The 16,574-nt window shown below is 47.3% G+C and overlaps 1 protein-coding gene across 2 annotated transcripts; it reads right to left on the bottom strand.

Annotated features, from left to right (window-relative positions):
- Positions 1–42: 42 nt before the first annotated feature.
- SLC26A2 (solute carrier family 26 member 2) lies at positions 43–15,706 on the bottom strand. 2 transcript variants are annotated; one of them, XM_009091704.4, is made up of 3 exons: positions 15,539–15,706; positions 9,899–10,537; positions 43–7,689 (listed from the first exon to the last, which is right to left on the bottom strand). In XM_009091704.4, exons 2-3 carry the CDS (start codon positions 10,523–10,525, stop codon positions 6,193–6,195), a joined length of 2,124 nt encoding a protein of 707 aa, XP_009089952.2. In that variant the 5' UTR covers positions 10,526–10,537; positions 15,539–15,706; the 3' UTR covers positions 43–6,192. The 2 variants fall into 2 exon arrangements, with proteins under 2 accessions (XP_009089952.2, XP_050835776.1); XM_050979819.1 differs by lacking the exon at positions 15,539–15,706 and adding an exon at positions 15,242–15,529.
- Positions 15,707–16,574: the final 868 nt, after the last annotated feature.

The raw sequence follows: 16,574 nt of genomic DNA, 5'->3' as shown, positions 1-16,574 counted from the left end.
GGCAGAGCAAGGTGAAGGTGCCATCAGTCAGTGACAAGAAAAAACCCCACAAACGTCATTTTTTAATTGTGCAGAAGAAATCCCAGTGATTTTCCCAGATTTGACAGAAAATTCTCATGCTGACAAATTAACAATGAAGAATAACAATGGGTACAGCCCAGACAGGACAGGGCAAGGAGAGAGAGCCACCACCAGGCAGGGCATGGGCACAGAACTGGTGGCAGGACATGGACAAAATCCAGTTTTCTCCACAAACCTGTGGCTGGTGGCAGCAGCTCTGTCCCCACCCTGGGCACAGGGTGACACAGCTCCCCCAGCACCCTGAGCTCCACCACCCACCTGGGGCCTTTTACACCTTCTTTTTACAGACACATCACAGCAAAAATAAAGTGATCTTTTCCACACACTCCATAATTTCCCCACCTTTTACTCCAGGAACACATAAATTATTTTGTAAACAAGTCAGATCTGCTGACCAGTGGGATCTAGTCCAGGCCTAAGGTCCTGTTTGCTTAAACTGGGTCTCCAACCAGCTCAAGGCACAGTTTGCCATTTTCTGTGTTCTGCAGAACAGTATTCTCAGTTATCTAAAATTATTCTAAATTTTCAATTATTAAAAAAAATCACACCCCAGACCATACCAAGGACATACTAGAGATATTCAGAAACACAAAACTAAAGACTCAAAGAATCATGTGCTTGTCATAAAAAATGAGATTTTTACCTCTCCTTAACCTTGTTTCAATTGAATTTCATATATGCATAAAATTTACTTCTTTAAGTTAAAAAAAATCAGATATAAAAAATTGGACCCAAGTTCAACAAATGTTTCCCACCTACATCTTTAGATCATTTGGGAGCTGGACTAAGTGCTGACAGAGCTGGGATTCAAATGTTGAAGCAGTAATTTTACCTCAATGGAAATTTGGTTCTCCATCCAATGCTGAAATATTTGGAGAATTTGCACATCAAAGAATACCATTATGCCTTAGCTTATAGAATCTCTAGAGAATAAAATAGACAGGTACTAATTATGCTATGAACTAAATCTAAATATTAAATATTTGCCATTTTACCTACCCAGAGGCCTTGCTTTTAGCACTGCAATGATCTCCAAGGAAAAAGCAAGGCTCAGAATGATTTCCACTTCAGAAAGAATCTGACTGAAATTATAAAAATCAGGTTAATTTTCACACGAGCAGCTGACCCTCCAAAGGCTCATTAGGATGATGACCCAGTGTAATTAATTCTTGGGATTTAACGAGGTCATTCCCAGTGCCAAGGCTGCACTAAAGCCAGGATTGCTCTTGTCTGTGCCAGCAGAGAAGGGCAAACCTTGTGGTGTGGAGAAACACACCAAGGCTGGAGTCCCAGAGCATCATCCTACACCCAGCAGAACAAAGCCAGTGGCACAGACACAGAGCCCAGCATGGCCAGAGCAGCACAGGAATATTTGCATCTCAGCTTCACAATGTCCACTAAAAAAAAATTTAAATGTCAGTTAACTGTAGTGTTTAATCCCTTCTCCAAAGCAGGTGGAAGAAACCCAAGCCACAAGAGAAGATAATGCCCTGAAGCAGATTTCTGCCTGAAGAGTTTCACCCTCAGCTGGACCTGGGACAGAGCCCAGGCAGAGCTCACCAACCTGAGCCCAAGGCTCTGGGCACGGCTCAAAGCCCGGATTTAACTGTTTCCTGCAGTTCTCACCTCTGCTCCTCAGCCCCACCAGCAGTGGATTCCAACCCCTCGGCAAAAGGCAGGAGAGATAAAAGGGTGGCTGAGATTCCTCCCAGGAGGGAGCACCTTCCATGGCTGCAGCTCTGCTGGCCTGGCTGGTGTGGACTGAGATTACAGTGAGACAAAAATAAATAACCACAAACCCTGAAATCTCTGGTTTCTACTCGTGCCACACTCACTGTGGACAAAGGGACAACAAACCACAGTGATCCCAGAATAAAAACACCTCCAGGTTCAGCTGGGCACCACAAACAGCCCCACCATCCCTCTGCCAGCCCCACAAACACCCTGGCAGCCCCCACCAGCCACAAACCAGGCTGAGGCTCCAGTCTGGGACCCCTCAGCCAGCAGAGCCCCCAGCCCTGGTTCTCCCAGAGGACTGGGGGGCTTTGGGGCTGTTTTACACTCACTTTACTGCTCAGGAGCTTGGGCTTTATCAGAAGATCATGAGAAGGGAGCAGCAGGTCACATGGCAGTGATCACACACAGCTCCTTGTGTTTACAGTCAATATTTGAGTGACTGGCAGCACAGCACAGGAGGAAGCAGCAGCAGCAGGAGGGGCTGGTCCTGCAGTGCTGGGAGCAGCTGGAGCTGCAGAGCCTCACAGGACATCGGCATCACTCAATCCCAGCTTGGCAGGGGCAGAAGGAAACCCAGAACGAGCTCCCCGTGCCCACCGCAGTGCCTGAAGTTTGTAAAGTGGACTGAAAATGGGTTTTGTGTCAGAACACTCAGACAAGTGAAATCGAAAAAAACAGAGCCTGGCATTCAGCAGGAGAGTGCTAAAGAGATTTCCAGTACAGCTGAGACTGAGAGCTCATTTCCATAATGCTCTGTTGTTGTCATTAATGAACGTGCTAATGATCTCTTAATTCTTCATTTAGACTGATAATTGCTGATTGGGACATTTGGGAATAGAGCTGAGCTGATTTACACCAGCCTCTAGTCTGGTCTGGGGTTCTGGAGGTTGCACCTGGGAGGAAGATCCCTGCTCCAGACTGATGGATAAGCCAAACCCAATCGTTCTGAGGGGCCCTCTTCCCAAATTCAGGGGATGGGGGAGGCACAGGAAGCAGTGAGTATGGCAGATTTCCCCTTAAAAACCTGGCACATGCCCAGCACTGTCCATCTCAAACAGCAGAAGGCAGGAGAGCCCTTTCCAGGACAGGAGTATCACAAAAGCATAAATGGAGATATCCAGCTGCTGCATCCATCACAGAGCAGCAAAACACAAATATATAAATACATGGATTCCTTTATAAAACAAATGCTTTGGAGGAAAAGTTTCCAATCAGTGATCCCCAATTCCTAAAGATAAAACTAGATTGCTTTAAAGGGTTCATACACAAAAAATGTGCTGCTTGCCAGCAGGCTCAAATCAGATCCATGTCATTGCTAAAAAACAATTCCAGGCCTAAGAGGGACAGGGCTGGAACCCACTGTTCTAAGAAATTCCAGCCATAACAAGCTTTAATCTCCAGTTAATTCCCAAGAACGCCCTATTGCACTGAACTCTGGCAAATGGCATTTATTTCAGTTCCCATTTAGCCAGGGCAGCATGCATTAATAGATACTTATGAATTTTAAATAACATTAAAAGTATTTATTTTGGCTGCTTTTATTGTTGCATTTTAATAGTTTGTGTTTTGCTGGAAATGAAAATTGGAGGCTGCACAAACAGCACTGAGGCCAAATGCAACGTGCTCCAGGTAATGTTCAGCACATCTTTTAGATATAATCTAATTTAATTACCTGAAAAATTATTTTATGGCTGTTTTATTGTGCTTTTATGTAAATAAATACCTAGAAGCCACAAATACACATCCCACTAGTTGCAGGAAGTGGGTCCTTTTTAAAGTTAACACTGATATTCCTCTCTTCCTGGCACAGGTAGGAATGGATTTGCAAAACCATCTTTTAATAAATAAAGGTTTGGAACTTGGTTACACAAACCTGTGCACGGTCACAGGTGAAAAAATCTCCACCTGGGCAGCATGGAAAGAACGTGGGAGAGAGGGGAAGAGGGAAGAATCACCCAGAGCAGCTGTTATTTGACTTTTGTCCCATCCCGGCTGCCCTGCAGTGTCCTGGGCAGCAGCTCCTTCCTCCCGTGCCTCAGGGCAGAGGGGTGAGAACAAGCAGCTGCAGGAAGGCAGGAACATTTGCAGCAACATTTGAAACATTTGCAACCACCTGTGCTGTCCTTTATCATCAGCACTTTCAGTGCTGCTCTGCCCTCTGGCAAAACAGGAGTTAAAACTCAGCATTTCAAAGCTGCATCGAGGCTTTAGTTCAGAGTTCCAGAGATTCTTTCTGACCAGGTGAACAAACTGAGCTGCAAAGGGACTCCCCCAGGCCATGGCACTGTCACCCCTGTGGGGACAAACCTGCCCTCCCAGGGGCTCTGCACACAAACCAGGTTTGGTTAAAAACCGAAATACAGCCTAAAAATGTAACCCTGCTCACTGCTGCTCCACAGCTCAGCCCAATCCTCCCTGGCAATGCCAGTTCAGTGAGCACAACTCCCCAGGCTGCACAAAGCATCCTCAGCCCAGCAGGAAAACCTTCCTGCAGGAGGTTATGGCAGCAAAGGAAAAATTCAGCAGAATTTGGGATTCATCTCCTTCACAAAGAAGCCTCAGGGCTGAGGCAGAACAGCGTTTGTGGGGTTTGAACACTGCAGACTTTTCCCAGTGACACACAGAGGCTTTCTCCTCAGCAGGGCCAGCTCTAGGACATGCCATGGGTGGGTATCAGTGAGGTTCTCCCTTTGCAAGCTGTGCTGCAGCCACCCCTCACCTCCCCAGCACTTCTGTGCTGCTCTGTGCCCTCAAAAATGCACTAAGTTCAGTTAACACAAAAAGGACTCATCTTCCTGCTGCCTCATTCTTCTCTGAGGCCCCCAGAGTGAAGTGATCCATGACATTCAGCTTTCACAGAAAGAAGAGAATAGTTACTGGTCCTTGCTCAGAAAAAAACCCAAACAACAAAACAGTTTAAACTCAAAATCTCTTTCTATTAAGTAAACATTTCACAACTCACACTGCATTTTACTTTACCTTTTTTTACTTCTGACTCATTATTTTTGAATTATTAAGGATGAGAATATTGCCTGTTCACAGCACCATTCCCTTTTAAAAGCTGTGAAGCACCTGAAATCCAGACTGTAAACTCCTATGGGAGGAAAGCACCCTCTTCCAGGGATGTGTGCTGTGTATAGCTGGTATTCAGGAAAAACTGTGAATCTCTCAATCCTGTCTTCACCATTTTATTCTACTGCTGGGAGGAAAAGCAGTCAAAAATCCTATCCTTGTATTTTAGCATGAAGAACAGGCACTCTTCCACAGAATTTAAAAATCAAAGTAAAAAGCTCTATTTATACAGACTTGGTAAAAAAAAAGGTCCAGGAAAGAATTTTCCTGGCTCTTTTTCCAATGGTCTGTGCACTCCCAGGACAGAGCAAAGGGTTTAGAGCCAATAAGTGCTGCATCCATGTACAGTCTGTGTGACATGGACACATTTGGGCACATGCTGGTTAATTTATTTGTCCCTTTTCACTTTGGTGCCTGTGATTCTCTCTACCTGGCATAAAAAACTGCCTAGAAGGGACTTTTTTTGGTTAAAATTAAAGAGCTAGATATTTTCCATATCTAATGCTCATAATTCTAAAGAGCTCCTAAATATTAGGAAAACAATTGACTGACCATAAGAATTAATCAGACTTCTAAAGAGTCATCTGTGGAAAAAAAAAAAATTAAATCAAGCTGGAAGGGCAGCATTTCCATGGGCACAGGCAGGTAAAGGCCTGTGCAGAAATGAGATAACCATGTCCTTGTGGCCTGGCTGAATTAGGAGGCAGTGCCAAAACCTCGGGAGGTGAGAGGTGCTTGCTTAGAAGATATTCATCAAGATATTTTCCTGCATGTTTAGATTTGATTTCTCTATCTGAAATTCAGGGAGATTGCAAATTCAAGCACTGCCCAGTAAAGACCAGAGCAAACAGTCCCTAGCAGCCCTTCCTGGGCAAACACAAGGGTGTGGTGATGGAAAGCAAGGCCAGAATGAGGGATGAGAAATGAGTTGCCTCATTCTTCAGCTGCACAGGATGTCCAGACTACTCCAAAATCTCACCCCATCCACAAGGACAGGGTGGCAAAAAAGACTTGATCACAACTTCAGGGTGGAACTGAGACACACAAAGCTCTGGAGAGAGGACATGAGCTGAACAACCCTGTGCAAACTTAAGATCTGCAGGTTTGCCACAAACAAGTTAAAAACTGCCTTCATTCAGCACCTCCCATGGAATCACCACCTCAGGCAGGTAAATCCAGAGAGATTGCAGAGTACCAGAGTGCTGGCACCACGCTGCCTTGCTCCCTGAGCACACACACATCGATTGCACAGACACACAGACACGTTTGCCCAGCCCTTGTTCCAATCCCTCTCTTCCCAATCTAGTTCTTGGGAGCACCATGCCCCTGCGTGCCCAGGGCAAAGTCCACGGCCTGGTGCACGCTGTGGAAGAGCAGCTGGTCCTCCCCCTGCTTGAAGAACTCCCCCCGGAGCAGGGAGCTCCTGACAGAAGGGTTGCACTGGGCCAGCAGCACGTGGATGTCGATGTCCTTGTAGTCCTTGCAGACCTCCTTGAGCGTGCGGATGCCGGCCGTGTCCAGGAACTGCACGGCGCAGCAGTCGATCACGATGGTGTGGAACCCCACGGGCTCCGACCCCAAATCCACGGGGATGCTGCTCCGCTTGTCCCCAGACCCCTCCTCCTTCTCCTTGAGCTTTCTTTTCTCTGCTTTCTTCTTGGCTGCCTTCACCCACACGGGGTTGACCCCAGTTTGCTTGTAGAGGGTGGATTTGAAGCACTCCTTGTTGATGTAGTAGATGGGGGCCTCGAAGCGGAACACCACCACGCCAGGCTTGGTTTGCAGGTTCTTGTAGGCAGAGAGGGACTCGTAGGTCTCCGACTCGGCCACCCAGCCCAGCAGCGGCGCCTCGGGCCGCTGGGTGCGGAAGATGACGCAGAGCATGGAGAAGCAAACCCCCACCAGGAGCCCGATCTCGGTGCTGATGAGCGCCGTGGCCGCCATGGTGACCACCCAGATCACCGTGTCCACCCTGCTCAGGTGCCACAACTTGGGCAGGTCCCTGAACTTGCGCAGGGCCCCGCGGAGGTTGACGATGGTTATGACGGCGAGGACGCATTTCTGCAGGGAGTAGAACAAAGGGGCGATCACGAGGAGGACCAGGAGGATCACCAGGCTGGTCACCATGCCAGACATTTGGGTCCTGCAGCCCGTGGACTCCTTGACCAGGGTCTTGGCCAAAGCAGCGCTGGTGGTGAAGCAGTGGAAGAAGGAGGGGATGATGTTGCAGAAGCCGATGGCGTACATCTCCTGGTTGGCCCTCACGGAGTAGCCGTGCTTCTTGGCAAACATCTCCGAGAGGGACACGGTGATGGCAAAGCCAATGATGGCAATGGGGATGGCATCCAACGCCACGTTGGGAATCAGGGTCCAGACTGGAGGGCGCGGAGGCAGAAACCCCGTGGGGATGTGCCCAGAAATGCTGGAGCCGTAAGTCTCCCTCAGCTGCCCAAAGTGAGATGCCAGAGTGGCTGCCACAACCACGAAGAGCTCCACCGGAACCGGAGCCTTGAGCTTGGATTTGAAGCGCTCGTTAAGCTCTTTGGCTGGGATGAGCACCAGGAAGCACAAGAAGCTGGTGATGAGGTCACAGATGTTGGTGCTGTGGATGTTCCTGAAGATGTTTATCCAGGTGGTGAAGAGGGAGCCCACGCCCCCGCTCCGAGGAATGTCCAGGCCCAGAAGGTACTTGACTTGTGAGGTCAGGACAGTGATGGAGGCCCCTGTGACAAACCCACTCAGCAGCGAATCCGACAGGTACACGGAGACAAAGCCCACCTGGAAGAAACCCATGGCCACCTGAAAGGAACCAATCACACACAACATGTCAGGACACAAATCCCACAGATTTTGTCAGCTGGGATAAAAACACCCAACATCGTGCACGGCGCTGGAGGATGAGGCATGGTCTGAGCAGGGAGAAAAGTCTCCAGTATTCAAACCAGGCTTTCTGGGGGATCTTCATCCCCTGAACAAATATTTATTGTCTGCTCTGCTAACTACCCTGGTGGAGAAAAAAGAAAAGAAACCCTAGGGGAAAAATCCAAACCCCACATTTGAAATACTGCCTGTTCTTGCCATTTCTCTTTACGTTCCTCTAAACTCTGTGAACTTTGCAAGGATCTAAAACTTTCCTGGTGGCCTTTGTCAGCCTTGCACTGGAGTTCAGAGCCTGCAATAAAACCACAGCTTGTGGGATGACATGTCCTTTGCACAGCAGAAAGTTTGGTGCCTCTGACTCAGAAAGTCTATGAGCTGCAAACTCCTCTGCTGCAGATCATAAAAATAGAGATAACTGGGAACTCCATAAGAATTTCAAATAATTACTGAAGATAAGGCAGGTTTGGAACCTGGACTGGCTGAAATCAGCTCACAGCTCTCAAAGGCTCCCTTATAGCCTGGTGAATTAATTCAATATTGTTCTAAGTGTAAAACATCAATAATAATTAGCTGACCTAGTTAGTATTCGTATTAACTGGTGTGAGAAGATTTTCTTTTTATGATTTGATTGTAAAGTTTCTGATACAAAGAATGTGTGGTTTTGGTTGGAAAAAAATAAATTTGAGAGTGTTGGCCTGTAGAGAATATGCCTAATATTCAGAGGGAATGAAGATAAACTGATCTGATTTCTCCAGATAAAGAAACTTAATTGTATTTGTACTTGCAAATTGCAATTCACAAACTGCACCCATCCCACAGGGATGAAAGATGAAACCCAAAATCCAGTGTACCCTGAGAGAACCAGAATATTTCTGAAATAACAGGAACTTGCAGTACAAAAAGTTCCAGGTTGTGTCCAAAACCCATGTTTTAAAGTGTCACAAACATGTTTTGCTCACCTCCTATATACTTTGATTGGCTGTCACCCTGGACAGATGGGAACAAATGAATGTGAACTCACAAACTCAAATACCACAGCTCTTCAGTACTGCTAAAAATAATCCCATTCTGGTTAATGTGTAAGACTCTAAAAACAAGGATACCTGCTTTAATTTAGGCAAGCAGTGAGTTCTAGGAAATAAATAGAGATATGTAAATATAAAATATATTGTATCCTCTCAGTGGAATCCTTTCCATGCAGTAGCATTGTTTTGGCTTCAAATGGGCAAACAGCAAATTTTTAAAAGCTCATTTACAAATAAAAGGAAACTGGAGATACTTTTACTGTCCAAATTTTTCTTTGTTAAAGGCTGGAATGATTAAAGACTGGAGTTAGGAGCTGATGCAGCACATTTTGGCCCAATGAAATGGGGTCTAATGCCAAAAAAATAAACAGAGCTTCAGGCCACAGCGAGGAAGGTGGTGAGCAGACCCTGAGAGCTGAAGGTGCAGGTAAAACTTTACAAAAGAAAGGCCTTGTAAAATCAGGACTTATTACTATTTTAACTAAATTAACAGTTAGTCTGTTGAGTTTCTAGGAGAAACAAATTCTAAGAGTGAAAATCAATTTGCATAACAATCTATTCTTATGAAAAAAATGAGATGCACTTCCAAAAACAAGAATTGTCTCACTAGAATATTAATATAGAAGAAAATATGTAAACTATCTAAAACTAGAAAAGTTTGATAGACATGTACAATCACCCTTACCAACCAATGAACTGAGTTTCACTAGATTACTAACCAATTACATTCAAACACAGTACCTTCTAATGCCATATAAAAATGAACTCTCCATAATAAAAAACATAATATTCTGCACAAAAAAATCAGATGTCCAGTCTTGTTCCTATGTCTAACACAAGGCCAACAACAGCTCCAGCAGAAGTGTACTACCTACCTATCATTAATATGTTTTCCACTTCTGTACATTATTTTGATCAGGTGCAATGTCCTTGTAAAACCAGTTTTGCCAAAGGGTGAAGTGTTTTTTTTGCACGTGTCATTGGCTGTGAAAAGCCACTTCTTAGGTAACAAACCTTTGTTTGCCAGGTGAAATCCCTGCATTAAAAAAAGAAAACCCCAAAAGAACCCACAGGAGGTGTGGAGCAGCTCCAGCCCCCCTTACCTGGTACACCCCAGAGATGAAGGTGAGGGTGGCAGCCACGGCTATGGCATAGCAGCCACTGTCACAGAGTGGCTCTGTCCCGTTCCCAGTGCCATTCCCGTGCCCTCCTGGGCCTGGCAGGGCATTGGGCACAGCTGGCTCCAGCTGGTAGCCAGCCCTCCCCACCTCCCTGTCCACCACCTGGCCCAGCATCAGGCACACCACGCCGAAGATGCTGACGGAGATGTGGCGGGAGGTGCCGAAGATGCAGTAAATGATGCAGGAGAAAAAGGAGGTGTAAAGGCCATAAATGGGCTCCAGCCCTGCCAAGAGGGAGTAGGCAATGGACTGAGGGACCAGCAGGACCCCCACGATCACACCAGACATGACATCCCCCAGGAGGTACTCCCTGAGGTTGTATTTAGGGAGCCACTGCAAGATGGGGAAAAACCCCAAAACGCAATCTTTAATTTTGGCTGGGGTACAGCTGCAAGTTTCCTTTGCTTGCTTAACCAGCAGAGCCCTCATGTTCCTCTTCTTCTCTTGGGGTTCCAGGAACATCGTGTGATGGAAACTGCACTTGGCATCATCTCCTTCTGGCCCTTCCATCACTTCATGGATATGGTTGGTCTCTGTCATCGCTGCCATCACCAGGACTCACTGAAAATACAAAGAAAGACAATTAAACCAAAAATAAATGTACAATGTGAGACTTGAACACAGCATTTACAAAAATCAAGGGCTGAAACCCTCAGTTCAGCAGAGAGAAAGCAATTTCCAAGCAAAATGGGAACCTCTCAGCTTGCCTGGAAATCGAGAAAATGAGATTTTCTCAAGGGAGCCTCCCCACTGTATCCCTGTGAAGCAAGGAATGACCTTTCCCAGGAGGGAAGCTGACATCCTGTGGGATACACCTGCTGCTGGCAGGGCTGGGAAATGGACAGGAATGCAGCAGCACTGCCTTTCTGGCAGGCTTCCTTGAAAAAACCTCTGCCTGCAGCCTGTTCCACCTTGCAAAGCCAGACAGAGGGTTTATTGTAGTGCCACAGCCACTCCAGCTCAGCTGCTAAAAATTAACTGCAAGTGGGACATTTACAGCACAGCACAGCTCAGTCTACCTCTCTTGTGGGTTGTTTGTTTCCTTTTTTTGATGCAGGGATTTAATCTGCCAAATACTGTAAAGGTTTGTTACCTAAGAAGTGGCTTTTTACAGCCAATGACCCGCTGCAAAAAAAAGCACGTCACACTTTTGCAAAACTGGTTTTACAAGGAAATTGCACCTGATCAAAATAATGTACAGAAGTAGAAAACATATTAATGGGCACAATGGTAGGTGGGACACTTCTGCTGGAACTAGTGCTCTAGACCAAGCTGCCCACAGACAGTAAAACAGGGCAATTATATCAGTAATTTAATCCTGGGAACATATTGCCTGACTGGGAAAGAGCAAGGTCTTGATGAGACAAACCCTAATGGAACTTGAGCATACCAAGTGACTGCCAGCACTTAGGCAGCTCTCCCACCTGCAGAAAACACCCAGAATTCTCCAGAAAACTCCTTAAGCCCCAATACCTGGTAGCACCAGTACAGTAAGGCCATGTCAGCCAGAAACTCAGTGGTCTGGGGTGAGACCCAGCAAGAGAACCCTGAGAAGTGTAACTGCCAGGCTTCCCTTTCTGGAACTGCATTCCCAGAGTGCCAATGACAACATGGATTTGATGTGCTGCTCACGTCCTCTCCCTGCAGTGCAAACATCAGCCAGACTCCTGCCCATGGAACTCTCACTGCTAAATTAATTGCCCAATTAATTGTCCAATTGTCCTGAATTAATTGTACCAATTAATAAATTGCTATTGGAACTGGCAGTGCTAAGGATGCCACTTGAGTCTGCCCCAGAATGTGCTGTTAATCACCATTTCTCAAGCAGCTAGAGCATCACAGAACTGTGGAGTCATTCAGGTTGGAAAATCCCTCTGAGATCTCCGAGTCCAACCACTCCCAGCAGAGCCAAGGCCTCCACTAACCCATGTGCCCACGTGCCACATCACCAAGTCTTAAATCCCAGCAGGGATGGGGACTCCAGCACTTGCCTGGGCAGCTGTGCCAGGGCTGGACAGCCCTATTGGTACAGAAATATTTCCTAATGAAAACATTCCCTGCTACCATCCCTGCAGTGTGAGTTTCCCAAAGGTTTGGAGGGAGAAGTGTTTGGAGGAGTGACTTTGTGTGGTGCCTTCTGCCTTAGGACAGCCTGAGCAGAAGGAACCCACAGGAGCAGAACCAGCTACAGAATTTATTACTTACAATGGCTTCTTCAGAGACTTCTAGAACCAATTAGAAAGTAATTCCACCCAACTAATCCAACTGTCCCTGTCCCTGGAGCTGCAGACACGTCTCAAGCCAACACACAGAAAACACCAGGGAGGAGTTTCTGTTTCATCTGCTGCTCCATGCTGGGACTCCTTTCCAAAGGAGTTTCCATTCAGCACAGACCCAGATAGGGAGCATCTCTTCAGTGGGTGAGCTCCTGTACCCTCCCAAATAACCCAACTCTGCCACTCTTTGCTGGCTGTGCCTGAACTGGTACTGAAAGGAGGGTTTCAAACACAGACCCCAAAGCATGGCACCAGCAGGGATGGATTTTCTGTGTCACAGGGGCTGTCTCCCTCCCTGCTGTAATACCCCAGGATCACTGAGGTGGGAAAAGCCCTCCCAGCCCCAGCTATGCCCAATGCCCACCTTCTCCCCAGCCCAGGGCACTCAGTGCCACGTGAAGAGTCAGGATCTTCAAATGAACAACCTGCACTGCCAGAAGGGACATGCTCACAGTGATCACACCTGGAGGAGACCCCCAGCCCTACCTTGCAGGTTTCCAATCCCACCCACCTGTACAGGACTGCAAATTGTGCTCAGGGATGATTTACAGCCCTCACAACCCCCCTTAAATACACAGCGAGAATCAAGGGAGTATTACAAAAGCCTGTGTCAGCTCTACTTTGCAAAAGTACATTTTGGAGCTGTATTTGCCTAAGAAGTTTTATTTGTTTTACCATCACAGAGTTACAAATCAAAGGGCTTCTCATGCACCCAAAGCTCAGCAAATCAACACTGTAAAAGCTGAAGGGGAAAAAAAATCAAGCCAGGCTACTTTTTATGTGTAGCAATGAGTTTGTTTTCTGAGATTTTAGTAAAGATTTCAGAAGTGAAAATTCTTTTGAGTCCTGTCCCTCCTCCAGGACTTACAGGCAGCTCAGTCAAACCTGGGAACTTTCTGAAATGTGCCAAGACAAACCCCAGACAGCTCAGTTTGGTGCTGCTGTAAAACATCTGCATGGGAGGGGGTGCCTGGGTTTCAGTGGTGTCCAGACAGTAGGGAAATGTTCTAAGTAAAACCTTTCTGGCTCCAGAGATCTGTGCACATACTGGCTCTTTGTGCTGACTTGCATGACAGCTTTCTCTCCGTGGCATGAAAAGGACCTTTCAGGACCCAGTCCCTGCCCCTTGCCATGTCAGGACAGTAGGAAATGACACAATTTCCAACACTCATTTCACCCTTTTCTGCCTCAAAGTACTGCCCTGTATCAATTTTGTAACCGTTAGCCCAGGCTTGTCTAATAAAACTGGATTTTATTCTTACACATTAAAAACCAATCCTGAGAAAACACCTTTGGTTCATGGTTTGGACACTGAAGGACATTCTGTACACAGAACTTGAAAAAGGAGCTGCTGTAGTTTTTATTCTGAAAGCTGCTATTATACACAACCCTGCATTCACTTTTATCACTCCTTTTGGCCTTTCAGGGAGTGTCTCGTTGTGACAAACTTCGCTTAAGATAAAAAAAAACAAGACAGAACTGAGGAAATTTCCAGTGTCTGTTATCAACTGACTGCCATAAAATGAAGATACAGGGAGGTCCTGCAGTCTCTAGAAGTCATCAGACCTCCAGACTACCTCTGGAGCCCATCTGGGCCCTCCTTTCTGATCCCACAATGTGGCAGCATCTGCCTGGCTTCTGTTTTTGGGGGAGCACTACCTGCAGCCCAGGGCTGGCTTGGACTTCATTCATCTGTGGCACATCAGAGTCTCCTTGAGAGTAAGAGAAAACTGGATTGTGAAGCTCACTCACCTGCTGAAATAACTACTACGAGGTGGAACTTCAGATGTGAGCATTTTAGAGTAGAAACTGAATCAAAAGTATTCCTGCTGCAACATTCATCTCAGCTTTCCTTATTTTTCTACATTTAAATTATCACTTTATGTGATCACTCCCCAACCTCATGTAACCCTTGCTAGACAGCAGAATTCATGCACTGAAAAGTCATGCTTAAATCCATTATCTAAAAAGACATGAACAACTTCTGGAGAACTGCAAAGGTGAATCAGAAATCCAAGCTCCACACAAACTGACCAGAGCTGGGCCCTTAGAAAATGTACCTCCTCCTAAGAATACAACAGGAAAGTATATCACATCATTTTGACAACTAAATCTTTGACCTTCCTCTTGTTGGACAACAACCTTTTTCAAATAATGTCTTTACTGTTGTGGAGCAACAAGGAAATTCAATATTACCATGATAACACCCAGATAAGCACGGGAACAACAGTGCCTGCACCTTGGAATTTGACAGAATTCTTCATATCCTCCAGCAAAACATTCAAGCCACAAACATTTACTTCCACAAAGGACTGAAAATAACTTGAATAATGAGAACCACGTTTAAGGAACACATGTGGAAACAGAGCTGCCTCGCTTTTGGCACAATAACCAGCAGCCATCCACTCATGTGAGAAAACCTGCAAAGCCGGACAATAAAACCTCGCTTTTGTGAAATGTGGAACCTGCTCCCACTCCAAATACGGGATCTCCTCACTTTTCCCGAGCAGCAGCAGCCTCCTGCATTTTTGGGGAAGATCCCACGGAATCCCTGCAGGCAGCCAGCAATTCCAGAGAAGTTGTGTCACCTCCCAGGGCAGCTGAGCGTGCTGGCTGCCCTGCCCTGTGGCTGAAGCAGATCCCTCCAGCAGCTTCCATCCCACCCGGATTCCTCAGGGAGAGTTTGCCAAGGCTTTCAGCAAGTTATTCCTGCCTTAGGACCCTTCTCCCACCCTTTCTGTGAGCAGGGGAAGGTGGCACACTGAGCAGCCTGGCAGCACGGAGGATGGGCTGGGGAAGAGCTGCCCAAAGGGATTTCCTCAGGCAGCAGCTGCCAGCTCAGCCCAGGGCATCCCACACCGCCCATCCCAGCCCGGGCTGCATCCACAGGGCTGGGACTGTCCCATGCCAATGGAAACACACCGGGACTGCGCTGCATAATGCAATTGTTGTGTTTTAATTAACAAAAATTAATAAAATTAATAAAAACCTGCAAGAAGAAGCCCGCACGCTGCGTGCCCCTGACACTGCGCGTTTGCTGAGCGTTGTGGAAGCCAAGCCAGCACTGAGGGTCCGGGCAGGGCGGAAGGGAAGTGAGAGAACAGCTCAGCTCTTAACGCCACATGCACTCTCAGCTTCTCGGGGTTCCGCTGCTTTCCTACCCAGCTTCCTCATGGCTTCCATGGGCATTCTCCTCTCCTCCTGCTCGTTCCACGGCTGCGGGCAGAAGGTGAGGAGGGTCCGAGCCGGACCCCGCTGTCCCCCGGCCCCTTCCCTCGGTACTCACCACCCGCGGCTCCCCGGGGACCTGGGGCGCCTGGGACCGACGGACGGACAGAGTTACAGACAGACGGACGGCCGGACAGACGGAGTCACAGACAGACGGAGGGCCCGCCCGCCGGCCCGCGGCGAGCCCCGGCAGCACCGCCCCGCTCCGGGCAGGCAGGGCCGGGCAGGGCCGCGCCCCTTCCACCACCCGGCCCGGGGCACCGCCGAGGGGATTCCGGTGTGCCGAGCCACAGGAAAGGCTGGTCATGGCCCTTTGCTTTGCACGCAGCCCTTTTAAATTGAAAGGATAGGGGTGATAATGTGAGGTGAAGTGAGATTAAACTTTGTGCAGCTGGGGAGCCGTGGCGCTCTCTGGGCCCTTTCTGCTCTGAGGTACCGCTGGGAAGATTCAATGAAACCTGGATTCATTGAAATGAATGGGATTCACTGAAACCTGGATTCATTGAAATGAATGGGATTCATTGAAACCTGGGAAGGATGAAGGATCCTTGGCTATGTGGGTATTAGAAATCCCAGGTTTCTGTTAAGTGCTTGGCTCTTGTCTCTGGGCTGGAGGTTCAAGGTCGGAGGGGCCGTGCCCAGCCCTGTCTGCCTTCCCTTCCCTTTGCACAGAAAAGCAGATGTTTCATCTGAAGTCAAACATTGCCCAATATTTGCATTCCAGATGGAACCTTGATTGCAACCTGTCAAAAAGCCCCATCAATACACAGTTGGAGCAAAGGAGGCCAACTTCAAGCCTGCAGAATTCATGCTCTTGTCTTTCAGTGTTTAGCAAATGCTGTAAATCTTCCTGTAGAAATACTGAATATTTCCACAGAAAACATTTCCTTTCTCCACCAGGGTTTATTAGATGTCATGGTAACCAGAACAGGCAATTGCAATGGAAATAGAAGAGCTCCCTCCCTCTCCCCTGACTGTCCATCGTCAAAACCATCAGTGACTGCCTTCCCAATCCCTTTAGGGACTTCCACAGGAGTTTTAATTGAGTTTGAAGTATATGGTGACTTCAAGACAACCAGAGCAAATCCTTGGCA

Source organism: Serinus canaria, chromosome 13, assembly GCF_022539315.1.
Source record: "Serinus canaria isolate serCan28SL12 chromosome 13, serCan2020, whole genome shotgun sequence".
In the NCBI taxonomy this organism is placed as follows: domain Eukaryota; kingdom Metazoa; phylum Chordata; class Aves; order Passeriformes; family Fringillidae; genus Serinus; species Serinus canaria.
Note: the sequence above shows the minus strand (reverse complement) of the source record. Positions and strands in the feature narration are given on the sequence as shown.

Bases quoted from the DNA above. Each gene is read 5' to 3' on its own strand.
- SLC26A2 (XM_009091704.4), bottom strand. From the start codon at position 10,525: ATGGCAGCGATGACAGAGACCAACCATATCCATGAAGTGATGGAAGGG. The intron at 7,690-9,898 runs GTAAGGGGGGCT...GGTTCCTTTCAG, and splicing joins TCATCTCTGGGGTGTACCAG to GTGGCCATGGGTTTCTTCCA.